Raw genomic sequence first — 15,567 nt, 5'->3', positions numbered from 1 at the left:
CTCTTTGTAGGCGGATATCGATCATCCGCCTTCTCTTTGTCGCTCGCAGCCGGTGTACGTACAACGTGAACTCACGTTGCTTACGCGCTCTCATGCGCTGCGCCGACGACGGCGTCACTCACCTGTAGCGATACCGTACGATACCGAGGGATCGAAGAGAGAGGGAGAAGGGAAGTATCGATATTCTGAAAACTTTAAGCAGCTTAAGATCCAGAGTTGACAGATCACTTAAGAGCAAGGGAAGACTAACGCGATCCGGATCACCGTGCAGTCAAATTACATCGCGCTTCGTCGAGACTTCGAAGCCACTCCGCCGAAGTGAGCGAAGTGTGCTTTCGCGTATTTCGAAAATCGGGACTCGCAAACGCCATTGGCCATTGGCTGCTGCGCGCCCGGCGCGTCGACGCAACGTCGAGGAAAGTTCGATTAAAACGCTCCGGACTCGCGTATGAGGCCTCCCATTGGTATTTCATTTGTTACAGTAATTGCAAGCGCGTAAAGGGAGCAGTCATTATCACTTTGAAACCCAAGCCCAATTATATCGAGCTTAATGCGCAAGGCGGGCAACCTCAATTTCAGCCACAGCTCGGCGGGCTGCACCGCCGAAAAACTGGCCCGTAAAATTCACCATTTCCTCCTTCCCCTCCTTCCGAAACGATAACAATTAGTTTCGCAATTGTATCTGCTTGGCGCGCGCGGTGCTGCCTTCGAGAGAGAGAGACCTGTGGGTGGGTTCTACCATTTATTATGCCAAGACATCCACGCGCTCGCAGGCCCGGATATTATTGAAGCACCGAATACTTTTTGTTCTTCGCGTCCACTCACCTGTACTCCACATTGGCTGGATTGGCCTCGGCGCAACATCGGAACCTAAGCTCGGAGCCTTCGACGATGCGATCGATCTTCGAGAGGGACACCTTCGGCGCGTAGCGTACCTGAAAAGTATCGCGTAAATCGAGCTCTCGGTCTTTTGCTGCTGCTTCTCCTCCACCCCCTCCTCCTCCTTCTCCTTCTCCTCTTTCTCTTCTCACTCTTCCGCTCCTCTTCCTCTCCGCCTCTCCCTCTCTTTCTCTCTCTCTCTCTCTCTCTCTCTCTGCCTCTATGCTTTATCACACGAGAATCGAATACGGTTCATTCGATATTACCGTCATGCTCTCATCCGGAATGTGGTACGTCCGGAATAATGATGCTGCATATCCATTACCTCGCGTTTGAAATTTTCGAGAAGCGTTCGTTATATATTTCACAAGGGAAATCGGAGATATTTCGCGATATAGCGAGAAGCTTATTTACCGTGTCCTTTTAAAATTCGATCCATTAATTCGGTTTTCCCGCGTCCACTCGCTCAGGATGTGGTCTCTGTTATTTTAAGATCGTTAGTGCTCCATTTGTTGGCGCGCCGGGCCCGGCCGGATTCGCCGTGGGACTTTTAATTCGCGGATTATTCGATCGGCTCGCGGCTCCGGAGGAGCGAGTCTTTTTATAAATGTCAAAGTGCCAGCGCGCTTTTGTGCGATAACGACGTGGAGTATCTCGGTAGTGCAGCGCCTGGGATTGTAATTGATAACAAAACTTTATTCCTCTCGCAGTAACTCCGGTTTACTCTAACGGAAATTTAATTTAAAGATTAATTACGGAGGTATTTAATCTTTACATCGGGATACTGATATTGAATTAAAACGTTATTGGAACATTGCGCCATAAGACGGCATTTGATTAAATTCGCTCCGGGCGAAGCTCCGTCGAATTACTTTAAAGAATCCGCGCCGCGGATCAAAAGAAAGGCGATTTTATTTTAATGACCGATTGTTTGGCATCGCGAATGTAATTTCCTTCCTTCCCGCCACGCTCTTCCGAGCAGTCGCTCGTCGCGGGAAACGTGCGGGAGGGAACGTGAACATTGGAGAACGCTCCGCTGCTCTGTGTATCCCGAATTCAACATTATTTTATCGACGGTCGCGCGCGAAAATATGACTTCTCAAAACTCTCGATCACGCTTGCGTAAGAATTGCTTCCAATTAGGACGATATTAACGCTGAACTTATGTAGAAGTCGTGAAAAGCGTAATATATCCGGCGCGGTGTAAAAAGAGTTAAGTAATAACTCGTAAGAATTTTCTGCAGACGGGGCGACACGGCGCAGCGCGGCGCGTTCATAATATCGCGCGCCGTCGTCGCAAATCCGAATGTTCCCGGCAAAAATCTCGGCTCCCGCTTCGTTGCCCTTTCCACGAAACTATTTGTTCCCTTTGCCACTCCGGATAATGGAGTCTACGTCTGAAGAAAAGAGGGCGGAAGTACCCGGAGCGCCAAAGTACTCGCGCTCGCGGCACGAAAGTTGCGCCAGCGGATGGCGATTACCGCGCTAACCGCTTCTCAAGACACGACGTTAATTATTATACGTCGCCTCGTTACCCTCGTTACCCTCCTGGCCGCTTTCGCGACTCGCGTTAATTTCTGTCTCCGGTCAGGGAAGTAAAAAGAGCGCGCAAAAGGCAGTGATTTTATTTCCCTTTAAGCGAGATTTCTATCTCCTTCCCCTGCCCTCTCGCACATTTCACTTCGCTTTATTTCGCCTCCTTTGATTTTCCTCGCCGGCAAGACCGGTCCCAATCGCCGTCGTGTGGCACGAAGGGTGTGTGTGTGCGCGCGCGCGCATCCTGTAACCTCGTTCTTTACGATACGCGTACCGTAATCGCCATCGACGGAGCCGAGGAGGATATCGCGTACTATGATACACAGGCCGGTTCCTGCGAGGAATAAGTCGCCAAACTCGGCTCGACGCTACGCTAGCGTCCGCGATTCCCGCGATTTACTTCTCCTTTTCCCCGCGGAGCAGCTTGTCTCTCGCGCGGGAGAGCGGCAGAAAGTCTTATTAAAAAGTTTTATTTTCGATTACAGTCGAATCGTTGCGCTAATCTTGAAGTAAGTCGCGGGCGAAGTCGCGGAGACTTCGTTTGAAATTGCACGTCCCGCAATCCTCGGCGCGCTCGCGCAACTCTACCTCGAGACTCTCGAGAAGGGCGAAAGAGAAGGAGGGCTCTTGATTCGCGCGCAACTCGTACGCACCTCGACGCGAAGTTTGGCGTTCTCCGGCGTGCGATCCGCCGCGTTCTGGCTTTGGCACGTGAAGGTCGTGTTGTCGTGTTCCTTCCGTGGCATTACCCTGAGGACGGACTTCACCGTGTAGAGCGGGCCACTCTCGTATATCTCCTTCGTGGTTTTGATGCCACGCTGAAGCACGTTGCCCAGTCCATCGATCCACGTGATCTGCAAGAAACGTTACAGTTAAAAATAGCGGCGCTCGGGAAAAACGGCCGCGCGCGCGCCAGGGAATTGACCCGTGACTGGAATGCTTATGATTTTCTTGCCGTAATGGCGCCCGTGCCCCTTAGACGAGACGCTCTCTCTCTCTCTCTCTCTCTCTCTCTCTCTCTCTCTCTCTCTCTCTCTCTCTCTCTCTCTCTCTCTCTCTCTCTCTCTCTCTCCCCTCTCTCTCTCCTCCCTCCCCCCCCCTCTCTCTCTCTCTCTCTCTCTCTCTCTCTCTCTCTCTCTCTCTCTCTGTCTCTCTCTCTCTCTCTCTCCGGCTTTTTCGGTCGCGACTAGGTTTCTAGCCAGACAGACTCCGACTACGACGACTGCGTGCAGCATGACACTCGGAAGTCACGGCGGAAGTAATCTCGCGCGCTTACGACGCGCGCCGACGCTCGAATATCTCTCAAGTCGTGTCGTCGCGCGTATTTCGATTCTACGCGAAGCGCGAGGAATTTCGCGAAGCAAAATTTCCAAGACGCAGTCTCGCGTCTCCCCTCCGCACTGTGACGCATTTGAGATTTCCAGTCCAAAATGCCCGCGCAACGTGTCGATTAATATACCGATTCGATAACCGATCAATAATAAATCCTCTGCGCTCGTTATGATTCGTTCGAATAATCTGCAGCCGCGGCAAACGAATATTCAGACACGCTGCGCGCCCCTCGCTGAACATTTCAAATCAGTCACCGTGCCAAGAAACGGGAAAGGGGGGGGGGCTGTGTTCGTGGAGCTCGATGTACCTGCGCTTTCGTATCACGTAATCGCGTTCGATTGGGGTCTCATCGTGGTATTCCGATGGCGAGTAAAGGGTGACTCTTGCAAAAACTACGGCGTTCGATTCGATCGATCGGCCGGTCGGTCAGTCGGTCGGTCGGTCGGTCGGTCGGTCGGTCGAAGAAAAATAGCGAGGAAAAAAGGCACGAGCGCGCAAATTTCCGCGCATAATGCCGCGTACAACGCACGCCCAGCGGTTCCGCGGAACCTGTGCGAACGGAATCACGCACACACGCTTGCACGTAGAACGCGCGCGGTGCGTGTCGCGGAAATCAAGCTTATCGGCTCTAATTAGACACCTCATGCGAGAGTTCCTGCTGTTTGTTATCGATATGAGATCTCCGGACTGCAAGTGCCGCAGCGTCCTTCCGCGTTCACGTTAGGGATCACCGGAATAATCGTATTTCCACCGAGCCGCCGAGTCGTACTGATTAGAGCGCACGATATCGCGCGCTTCGATAACATCGAGCGATTTAGTATCCGCTCTTTCGCGACGCTTTTCCGCTTGTGTTAACGATTTTTCAGTTTTATCTCCTCTCGTGCGTGTGTGCGCGCGCGCAAACAAATGTCGCCCGGGAGAGCCCTTCACTCCTGGCGCGCACGTTCTCGTGATTATTCCGATAATTTGGTGATTAACGAGCGACGCACTTTGCCCTCGTTTTTTTCTTTCCCCTCCATTTCTCTCTCTCCCCTCCCCCGCCCTCTCTCTCTCTCTCTCTCTCTCTCTCTGTTTCTATTCTTCGCTCTTTTTCTCTTCCACGGAGGTGCACACGTAGCAACACTTATTCAAAATAACACCCCTCGTAGCTTCTTTTTCAGCGTGGCGAACTAGTACACTTTCGAGTACATTTTGCGTTACAGAAGAAAAAAATCCGATAATGGCGGTGGGCTCCATATTGCGTAACGGAACGTCCAAAGGTGTGTGATATTATTGCCGGAGCGCGGCTGCACGTACGACGGGCGTAATGGCGAAATCATGGTGCATAGAGCCGCGAGTGCTACGGCCTCCGGCATAATACTCCGGCGCGCGCGCGCACTTTTCTCCATAAACGCGCGAAAATATATTGGCGCGCATTGGAGATATCGGAACTCTCGCAACGAGGCGCGGCGCGGCGCGGCGCGGCTCTCGCTTCCCTTTCAATCAGCGCATCGAATATGCTTTTTGTTGACGCCTTCTCTCGCTCGGGTTCGTTTAGCCGCTTTTCTAACTGCGGCCTCCGCAGGAAATCGATCTCGTCCGCTCTAATTAGGGGTTCTGCGGTCCCGCGGTGCGGTACCATTTACTATTGTGCCACGAGTGCGAATCACATTACCGCGTAAAGTGCATCTGCCTAGAAGGACCAGGAACAAAGATCGCTTTTTTGTGTCCCGCTTCTCTCCACTCGCGTAATTTTCCCGCGATCGATGCTCGTTAAAAAGTAGAAGAAAAAAATGAAAAATGAAAACATAAAATCTGCCCGCACTCCCGTGGAAAAGTCAGAGTCGCGCGCGCGCGTCTCGCCTCTCCTTCACGGCGAGTCCCGAAGTGTTCGAAGCCCCGCAGGCTCGATAATTAAAACTCGGGCGAATCTCGGCGCGCGTAGCTCGCGAATGGAAATATCACTTATCGCGAGATCGTTATTACGGCGCTTCAGCCCGTTTTTATTTCGTATCTTCGTTTTATCTCCCATCGAGCGTGGCTCCGGCTAATCTCTATCGAGCCGTCATCCCGCTTCATACCACCCGCTTAATCATCCGATATCTATTTTCTACGCCTTTTGCGGCGCGTGGGGCACGGAGGGGGCGTTTCCGGAGCGAGTCGTACGTGGCGCGGAGCGGAAAACGCCGCAGATATTACACAGATTGTATGCGAGCCGATGCCTCGCAGGGTCGCGGGATTTCGAGCCGCGTCCAGCTTTATTACGGGACGTATTGAGAATCGTATCAGGATATCCCGTAGCGGTTTTCTCGTAAGATGAATAGATTCACAACTAATAATTTCCCGTGGGCATCCGCGGGCCCCCCGGCAGCCCTCGGACTCGCGATGGACAATAGCTCAGAAAGTGGAGTTGCGGGATGTAGAAGCGACGCGGCGGAGCGAAGAGAGAATGCGAGTAGCGGAGAGCGGAGAGAGGGAGAAAGAGAGGGAGCGAGAGAAAGGAAAGGAGGGAGGGAGGGAGGGACGAGGAGAGAGAGGTGCTGAAGAAGGCGGCAAGGGGAATTGCGCGAGTAAATGCCCTATCCCGTTGTTGGAGCTGTTTAATTACTAGTTATCAGTTGAAAGGCAAACGGAGAGACGCGGGCGCGCGAGAGCGGGTCGAGGAAAGAAGAGAGAAGCGAAATCGGATTATGGCGAGCTGCGAAGCATTCGACTGTGGTGACTCTGAATTTCTAGTGGAATTGCACCGTCTCTCCCTCTTCTCCCTCTCTTCTCTCTCTCTCTCTCTCCCCCCCCCCTTTCTATCTTCTTTCTATATCTTTTTCTTTCCTCCTCTTCTCCTCTCTATCTATCTACCTCCGTCTATCTATCCATCTATCTATCTCTTTCTCTCCCGTGCGATTCGCCTAATGAAGGCCGATAAGGCTACGATAGATTCAGCAATATCGGCGGCTTAAACAGCGTCGTTCGACTGAGCGTCTGCAATGAGAGAACGAGATGGGTTGTATATTAAGTCGTAAAATCGAGAGATCTGCATTTATTAAATGTTTCCATCTCGGTTTTATCTCTCGCGCGAGGGCCCTCCACATTTTTCGAGGCAAATTAATCGGAGCACTTTTGCAATGGCGCTTTTACACACTGCCGCGCCGGCCGGCGAAACTGCCGGATGCTTCGCGAGTTCGTCGCTACGCGTTTTGTCATACGATGTGTCGTTATATAAATAGTAGATAGTGCGCACACGGAGAGAACGATACAAAGGCGATATTAAAATCCGGATCTTGGAGAGGGCCGCGGCGGATCTCGGGGAATTTCCGCGGCGATAGAAAGTTTCTGTAACTTTGGAGTTGCCGCAAAGACGAGGAGGCGAAGGAGTAAAGGAGGACGGCAAGAGATGCCGTCGGAATGAAAGTGGACGGAATACAATGATGTGAACAATTGCGCGAGAGCAGACGTCTGTCGTGTGTTCGGCTGTTCGCGATCGCGATCGTCGGACGTTGCTCAACTTAATAATTCCGGTATTGTACGATGGGGGCACGGCTTTCGCAGCTCGCCTGTACGAGGCGATATGGGTTTTTTTTTTATTTCGGAAATTCCTCTTGTTTTATTCATCCCCCGTGAACTTTTCGATACGCGATGTGCAAGAAACTCAATGCGAAGTGAGCAGCAAGTCGGATTCTAAGGGCGTCCACCGAGTATGTAATTAATCTTCCCGATACCACACCGCCATTCCTGCCTTGACTTGAGAAGAACGGGGAGATACTCCCCTATTCTTTCCCGATATATTTCGCCGGGTAGAAAGCAGCTAATGCGCGTTTTTCATTCATTCACGGATACGTTCGGGGGACAATTAATACGCCTTAACGCTGCGCCGTCGTGTCGCATTAAATTTCGCGGGATCGCCAGAGTGTCGGCGCTTCGCATTGATCGGCAAGAAAAATTACGAGAGAGGACTGGCTTTTCCCTGCCCCGAGGAAATAACTACATTTGGTAGCGGCGCTTCTGTAAATACGACATTTTCAGCGAGAGGCAGGCGCGTGAATCTCGTGATCGTGCCGTGTTCATTTAACTCGTCGCCAGCATTGCAAAAAAAAATTTCAACGGCAAATATAACGGGATCGAGTAAAAAATCAAATATAAATATATTTTATGTGTAACCGGATCGCATTCGTCGTTGCCTACGGCGAACCGACGAGGAGAGATCTCGACCCCGACGAATCTTCTTCCCCTCGTCGTCTCGTCGAAGATTTCGAATTTTCGCGATAGACGTTTAGTGGTGAGATTTTTTATTTCCGCAACACGCACGAGTGCGCAAATGCGACTTCCGCTAGAGTTCCCATTAAGAAAAACCCCACTGAAAATATATCGGAAATCGAAGTGTATCGGGCACAGCTGTATTACCGGCTTCCGCGTATTATGTTGCGACACACCCTGTACATTTTACTTTTCAGACTGCGCCGAGACTAATGCCATGCGGTCTGCGGAAATAGAAAAAAAGCGGTTGAACGATGAAACCGCACGAACTTCACGCACGGTATCGCGTGATTAGCGCCTCACATTTCTCTCTCTCTCTCTCTCTCTCTCTCTCTCTCTCTCTCTCGTTCTCGTGTGCGCACGCGCGCGCGCGATAGCGCTTTCACTGATCCAACAATGCTCTGGAATTTTGCGAGTAGCTTTCGTTCCATTTTCCGCTCTATTCCGAGCGGATAACGTCGAGTCACGTCATTGATCGATTACGAAGGTAACCTGTTATTTAATTGCACAATTGGACGCAATAATAGCGATTTGGAAATCCCCGAAATATTCTATTATCGAAAAGCGTATCCAGAAGTAAAGTAAAACGACAAGGCCATCAGAAGCAGAAATAGAAATCGAACATGGGATCAAAGATGTACAAATTAACCTTTGAACATTTATAATGCGTTATATAAAGTGCCGTTGAAGAGATAAATGGCATTATGTTAACCATGATCGAATGCGTATTATTATTATTTTGTAATTTAATATATAAACAGTAATTTTACTTAGAAAAGTAATTTAACTTTCGTGACATCGCGACTCCGGTAGAAAAACGAAATATTTATTTCTTTGTATCGGTATGACGTACTTTTGCTGTTGTTGTATTTAAATGCAAGCGTGCGTCCATTCAGCATGTTTGTTACACGTCTTATGGCATTTTTTACAAAATAAGCGGAATAACTGTACGATGGAAATTCCGCATGTAACGAGGCTTTCAAACAGGTCGAAATGATTTGGATGTTACTCTCCGCTCGATTTCCGTAATAATAATATTTATAACGTCGGAGAATATCGATTTAATTAATGTGTGCGTAAATGGGATTTCATGATAATGATTAATACGAAAATTAAGCTCTCGCAAAATACGACATTTCCTTTTTGCGGATTTGCGCGATTACGGAGTTGACATTTAATATCGTTCGGGCTCGAATCGCCGGCAAAGGTACATGCATTATAATGATTCACGTGCATTTTCGGAATAGCGAGTGTCACAAAAAACATATCAAATTATTCCCCAACTATCTCGACGTTATTTCGACTGCACCATACACGTGAGTATATCGCTCAAGTTACGTAACTTCTGCAGGATTACAGCTGGCTCGATATTATATTGCATTTCCAGTCGGCTGTTCCAGTCACTGTGTAATTTAATGTATTCTTTTTCTGCCTGTCCTGGAAATATTCAAAATAGATATTTTTCGTTAAATATTCCGTGATCATTACTCGCGCATCGATTCTCCGGTCGCGCCATTAATCAGGGATTTGCATAATTTTAATTAAAAAGCACGCGTTCGCAAACGATCGAGAAACAAATTTCATTAAATCCTTCCCAGTCGCTGATTAACTAGCTGCTCGCGCTAGCTTGGATTTACGTTAGCGACACTGACACCGCGGGGATTCATATTTATCTCGAGTAAAAATCACACTAGCCGCGCTATCCTTGGGATATTTGCATACTTACGGAACGTATTGGAGCTCGCTCCAAATTTCGTAACTTGTAACGGATAGCTCGATCGTTCGTGACAATAAATTAGCTCGTACCTTATTTACCGCTATGAGATTGCGCAAGGAAAATGAATCTTTTCTGAAAATTTCGCCGGGAAATGAGCATTTTTTTTTTCTGTTTAAATAGAGCGTATCCCATGGAATCTCTTCTCCTTGTTGGGAAAAAATCTCAATGTGTGTCAACATCGGATTGTACGGAACGAGTATAATTTCGGACTTTGCGGATAACCCGTGCGTGAAACCCGTGATTATTTACTGCACATTACTTTTGGCACAATACTTTGTCTGTAAAATTCCGCAAGCCCGAGACGCGAGTTTGTTAAAGAAGAAACGGCGGGATAAAGCGTGTAGATAAGCGAGACGCGAGTCGGTAGGTTAGAGACTTCCGCACGTATTGTCTCGCGAAAGGAAAAAAGAAAACGGGAAATGGCAAGAGAGGAAGAAAACACAACACATCTCAGTGAGCAATCGTACCGGAAAGTTCCGCCGTCGTAACGACTTCCGATGTTGTTAAGACTCGCATCCCCGAACTTGTGCTAAGTAATGAATGAAAATAAAGCGCACCGTATGAAATTTGTAGGCGGTGCATTAGCGTAATGGAAAACTCTTATCTGCGAGGCAGTTATTAAGTTTAAGCTCTTTCATGCACGGATAAATTTCCTTTTGTCACGAATATTATGGAAACGTGTCTTGCGACTTGATGGAGCTAACGAGAACTTTTTCCCGGTATTCTTTTTACGTGTACCCGTAAGTCAGTCACTTTGAACTGAACGTAGTAATATATCAAAGCATTTATCCCGACGTCCTCTCCTTTAACGATATTTTATTCCGAGATAACTCTATCGCGCGCACGACGCGCCATAGATACGGCTGCGATTATTACGATTAATGCGCGATACATTTACCTTGGCCATTATCGTAGGGATTCGGGCCGGTTTGACGTTTCTACATTTTCAAAATAATAATTTGATCTACGGACGAGCGACCCGCGCGCGCGCGCGAGCGAGTGCATATTTTGCTCGCGCTGCGCTCTTCAATTAACATGAAATTTTTAGCGGGAGAGAGAGGAAAAATCGGGAGAGAAATATATAAATAAAAATCCTCCCGAGGGACAAAAAGACCCTGATAAAAATTTATTCTTTATTAGGACCTTTTTAAAAAAGTCAGTTTCAGTCAGAATCACCTTTCACGTGCTTTCTCGAGGTTCACCGCCGACATTTCTGCATTTTGTGCGTGTGTGTGTGTGTGTGCCCGGTAATCTAATCTGTGTAAAAAAGTATCCGCAGTGTGTTATATCTGTACCCGTATCGTGTCCATTTCATTTACTTAGAGAAGAAAGAAAACAGAATTACACGGCTCTCCTTGCAAAGTTTGACAAACTTTGTCCGACAAATATTTAGTTGCGCGCGCGCACGAATGCATCGTGGCTAACGAATCCAGTACGCATTACGTAATTATGATTAATGGCGCGAAAACTCGTTGTTATGTCCGCGTTTGTTCCGTTTTGTCTCGCTCTCCTTTTGGTCGCGTGTAACGATTTTAAAAGGATTGCAACCGTGAAAACTGGTTTTCAAAATTGGTACGCTGCCTTGTGTAACGACGTTCAATTACCAAGTAATTATGCCGGCAACTCCCTTGCGCCGTAATGATTGTACATTAATCGAGTAATATCGCGGGATTAACAGCGTTTTTCTCCACGCCTCTCCGAATTTATCGGCCAATTTTTATCGTTACGTTCAAAATCACACGTCGTTTTTGTGCCCTTGTTTCGCCGCGGTTTTCCCGAATTTTCCCCGAGTTTCCCCGAGTGCGCGCCCTTAATTTACGCGTGTACTTGAAACACGCACACGCACACGCTCGCTCGCACACTCGTCTGGGAGGACGAGACCCAGACGGAAATAAAACAGCCGAGAGTGCGAGAGAATCGCGTGGCACTCTCGCAAATTTTCGCGCTTCATAAGTCTACGGCGGCGAAGGGCTTGGCGGAAGCAATCAGTACGCGTTACCGACCGACGGACTAGATGTATTAGGTACACGGGCTAACCCACATAAATCTCAAGCTCGGTGGCCACCGAGCGTGCTTCGAAGTTGTTTTTGTTACGTGGAGCCACGCGTTCTGCTGAGTGGACTTTGCAGCAAGAAATGTGACCCGTGGTGGCCTCCAGTGGCCGCCGCCGCCACCGCCACCGCCGCCGGTAGTAGTCAGATTTTCAGGCCAGATCCAGCGGTGCTATTTACCGAGCGCGGCACGCCGCGCTCGGTTTCTAGCTCGCCGTTCGGCCAATCAGGAATAATAATGGGGGGGACGCTTCGCCCACTGGTTAGCCTCCGCGTCGTACGAAAGCAGGTCCGCAATGGGCCTGCTCCGACACCGAGTGACATTGTCTACTCAGCAACCTGTTTATCTCCACGCAAGAAAAAACAGCCTTGAATCACGCTCCTTCGTCGTCATTGTCCTTCTCTCATCGTCGTCTTCGTCGTCGTCGTCGTCGTCGTCGTCGGGATTTACCTCCTCGACTTGAGACCGCTAACCCTCGTGCGAGGGAACGCACAGTCCATATTTCGCACGAAGACCCGGCGACCGCGATCTCGTACAGACAAGGAGATCCGTGATACGTTCATCTTTTTTTATGACGGACCCGGGGCTAAAAGGTCCGCGACCGGTCGCGCGTATCATGCAACCTTAGATATATTAAGCGTAACAAGAAACGTATACATATTACGCGTCGCGTTATAGAGAAACATGCGCGCTTCCCACAAGTCCTTTGTATCACTCTGTGATACTTTCTTCTTCTTCTTCTCCGCTTTTTCTCCCTCTCCCCTCTCTCTCTCTCTCTCTCTCTCTCTCTCTCTCTCTCTCTCTTTCTGGCTGGGCCTGCAATCTTGCTTTAGGACGTGAGCAGTAAGCAAATTAACCACAGCAGCCACAGTCCATTATTCTTCTTACACGGTCTATGAATAAGCGACTGTGATTGGCCAATTTGTTACTGCTCATGTCTTAAGGCAAGCTTGTGGATCCTCTCCCTTCTGTCTCGGTACATATAATATGAATCGGTAATTCGTCCGGGCGGGAGAATTTTATTCGCTCGCGATTGAAACACTTGAGCGTCATCTCTCCCGGCTCGATGAACGAAAATTAATTCGCCAAGACGTCTCTCCGCTCGCTCGCACGGAAACCGACCGCGGGAAGCGCGCAGCGTCGTGTCTCATCATTATCGTCGTATTTCAAGGGGTACTGCTTTTACGACGTATATTTGTTGAGGCTCCTATTCACTTGTTTGGGTTGCTCCAGCGAATGTTGTATACCCGCGCAAGAGAAGGGGGAGAAGGGAGAGAAAGAGAAAGACAGAGAAGGAGCTCTCGCGTAATCCTTTCCTCAAAAGATGCCTCGTACGCTTGCGCTGCGTATAAACTTCTTTAGGAATGCATGAAACGATAAAGAGAGAGAGAGAGAGAGAGAGAAAAAAAAGAAAAAAAAAGAGAGAGAGAGAGAGAGAGAGAGAGAGAGAGAGGCGCGCCTCGATGATGTAAAATCGATCGGGCGTAATCTTCGAGGCGGTCTACTGCCCCCATCGCCAAAGGATATCCGCCAAGTTTCCGGATGCAATCGCCGGGGGTTGCTTTCACGACGGTTAATCCGGACTAATCTCGGGGTAATCCTATCGATATATACGATGACAAAGCAACGGGCTATACGAAAAGACAGGCTTCTCACCTCCGCGGGTGGTTTTCCGCCGACACTTATGCACTCGATCACCAGCTCGCGATCCTCGGTGGTGATGAGAAAGTCGCCCTGCAGGATCTTGGGCTTGTGCGGCGGCACCAGGACGCTCAGCCGGGCGAATCTTGATCGCAACGACGGCTGGCCGTCGTTCGTCGGCGAAGCCTGGCACTGGTACGTGCCGTCGTCCTCGAGCTCCACCGGATATATGTGCAGCGAGAAATCGCCTGAAATCAGAAGACATCGCACGAATGAGTGTCGGGGAAGCATGGCGTTGCGTTGGGGACGTCTGCTCTCTTCTCTCGTCTGCATGTTGACGCCAAAGTCGCGTTACACTCCCGGTCGATTCGGGCCGGTGAACTTTTCCCCCGAATGGAATCTTAACTATTCGCGGCCAAGTCCGCGCGAATTGCAATCAACCGATCCGTGGAGATTCATTTGTTTCGCGACAAATCGCTCTGGCTCCGATATTTCGATGCTTGACTAATGCAACGACACATTTGGAGCATTATATTTATATCAGGTTATATTTAATGCTTTATATTGTTATATTTAACACCATTTATATTGCACACCTCGTTCATGGGGATGGCTCATCGGACCGATTATGATCAAATGCGACACCCGGAGTCGAAATTCCACGCTCATCCTGGAAATTTCGTCAAACTCGGAGGACATTATACAGGCTGTATTGATTTACTTTAATGCGATAATTGGCGAGTTTTTCTCCATATCGATCCTTCGTCCTTCAAAAAGGAGTTCGGAAGTACTTAATATTCGATTATCTACTTGTAATATTCGATATTCTACTTGTGCTTGATCTTCTCTTGGTTTCAATGAGCAATGCATTAATCGAGCGATTTAATTGCAAATAGAATATGCAAACATTAAATAATCCAGCAACGATTAATGAAACGAAAATATAATTATTAGGTCAGCAAAATAACAAGTTTACTTCTTTATAACTTCTATGTTATTCATTTGTGGCGTTGAAAATATATGCATATGTATATCCATGTATACACATGTACAAAATACATATAAATTATTTATCGACGTTACACATGACAATGCTATGTCGTTCGATGCATCTGGAAATAAATAAATCACATGATGTATGAGACGCCGCTGGCGTCCTGAATCCTTCGTCCCGGCCAGCCTGTCATGACACTCCGGACAGCTCATGGCATTGACGCCCGCGTAGGCTACGAATTTATCGACAACAGAATAAAAAAAAAAAAAAAACAATACACGCGTTAATTAACGCGATGTGCGTCGGCGAGAGAGTCCAATTAAACACTTCAACAGTTGTCGAAATATTTCGCCTAACGCATGTAACATATTCGCGGTAACACGGGAAAGCACGTGTCGCGCGCGCGACGATGCCGAAACAACGGGCAAAAGTGGAAACTCGTCCCCTCCATCAATCGCCCGGCGTCGTCGCTGGCCCGACAATGAGTGCCGTGACGAGAATCAAAACATTCCAGAGCTTCAAAGGGGTCAAACGTGTCGCGCGTCGCGCGCTTTTCCGAGTGTTTTCATTACGTCGCGAGTTGTCGCAGAGGTGAGAGCGTTGCGCACGCCCGCCAGGTGCGCACATGTGTCGGTGGTATGCTCAACACTCCCGTCGACTGATTAGGATATTTCGCCGGTTTTTGAATTGTTTAATTGGACTCGGTATCGTCGACTCGGTATCGGGTGTTAATTAACACGCGTGTCTCCGATCGAGTCGTATCCGCGCGAGTGTCACTGTCAGTAGTAGCGCGGACGACGGGCCAGCCAGGATGCTGCCAGGACGAATCGCGAGGGGATCGAGGAAGGACGGAGGACGCGGGACGCGCCGTCGTATATTTCGAGATACGCCCAATCGTTGATTATATGGTAAGTTTTCCTTTTCAACGGGTGTTTTCGACGAGATTTTCGAGGACTGAGTGACAGCCGAGTCGAAATTTAGGCCGGTATTCGGTGGTCTGTTATTATGCGACGAGTAATTAGAGCTTGATGAATCTTCAATTATTCGTCAATCTGTACGTCTGTGTTTGTCATTTTATGCAAGAAATATCGATTCAAACAAGCAGATTGTCCGTGACATATTTTAT

General features: G+C 48.8%; 1 protein-coding gene across 3 annotated transcripts in view; it reads right to left on the bottom strand.

Annotated features, from left to right (window-relative positions):
- LOC105189772 (irregular chiasm C-roughest protein) overlaps positions 1 to 15,567 on the bottom strand; it is a 175,896-nt gene that overhangs the window by 17,988 nt on the left and 142,341 nt on the right. For all 3 annotated transcript variants that reach the window (XM_019844462.2, XM_025305536.1, XM_025305537.1), the window contains exons 4-6: positions 13,463 to 13,695; positions 3,069 to 3,269; positions 826 to 935 (exon numbers count right to left, since the gene is read on the bottom strand). In XM_019844462.2, the coding sequence (XP_019700021.2) occupies positions 826 to 935; positions 3,069 to 3,269; positions 13,463 to 13,695 (544 nt within the window). The remainder of the gene's footprint in view (positions 1 to 825; positions 936 to 3,068; positions 3,270 to 13,462; positions 13,696 to 15,567) is intronic.

This window comes from Harpegnathos saltator, unplaced genomic scaffold (assembly GCF_003227715.2).
Source record: "Harpegnathos saltator strain DR-91 unplaced genomic scaffold, Hsal_v8.6 scaffold7, whole genome shotgun sequence".
In the NCBI taxonomy this organism is placed as follows: domain Eukaryota; kingdom Metazoa; phylum Arthropoda; class Insecta; order Hymenoptera; family Formicidae; genus Harpegnathos; species Harpegnathos saltator.
The sequence above is the reverse complement of the archived record's forward strand: the minus strand, read 5'-3'. Positions and strand labels throughout refer to the sequence as shown.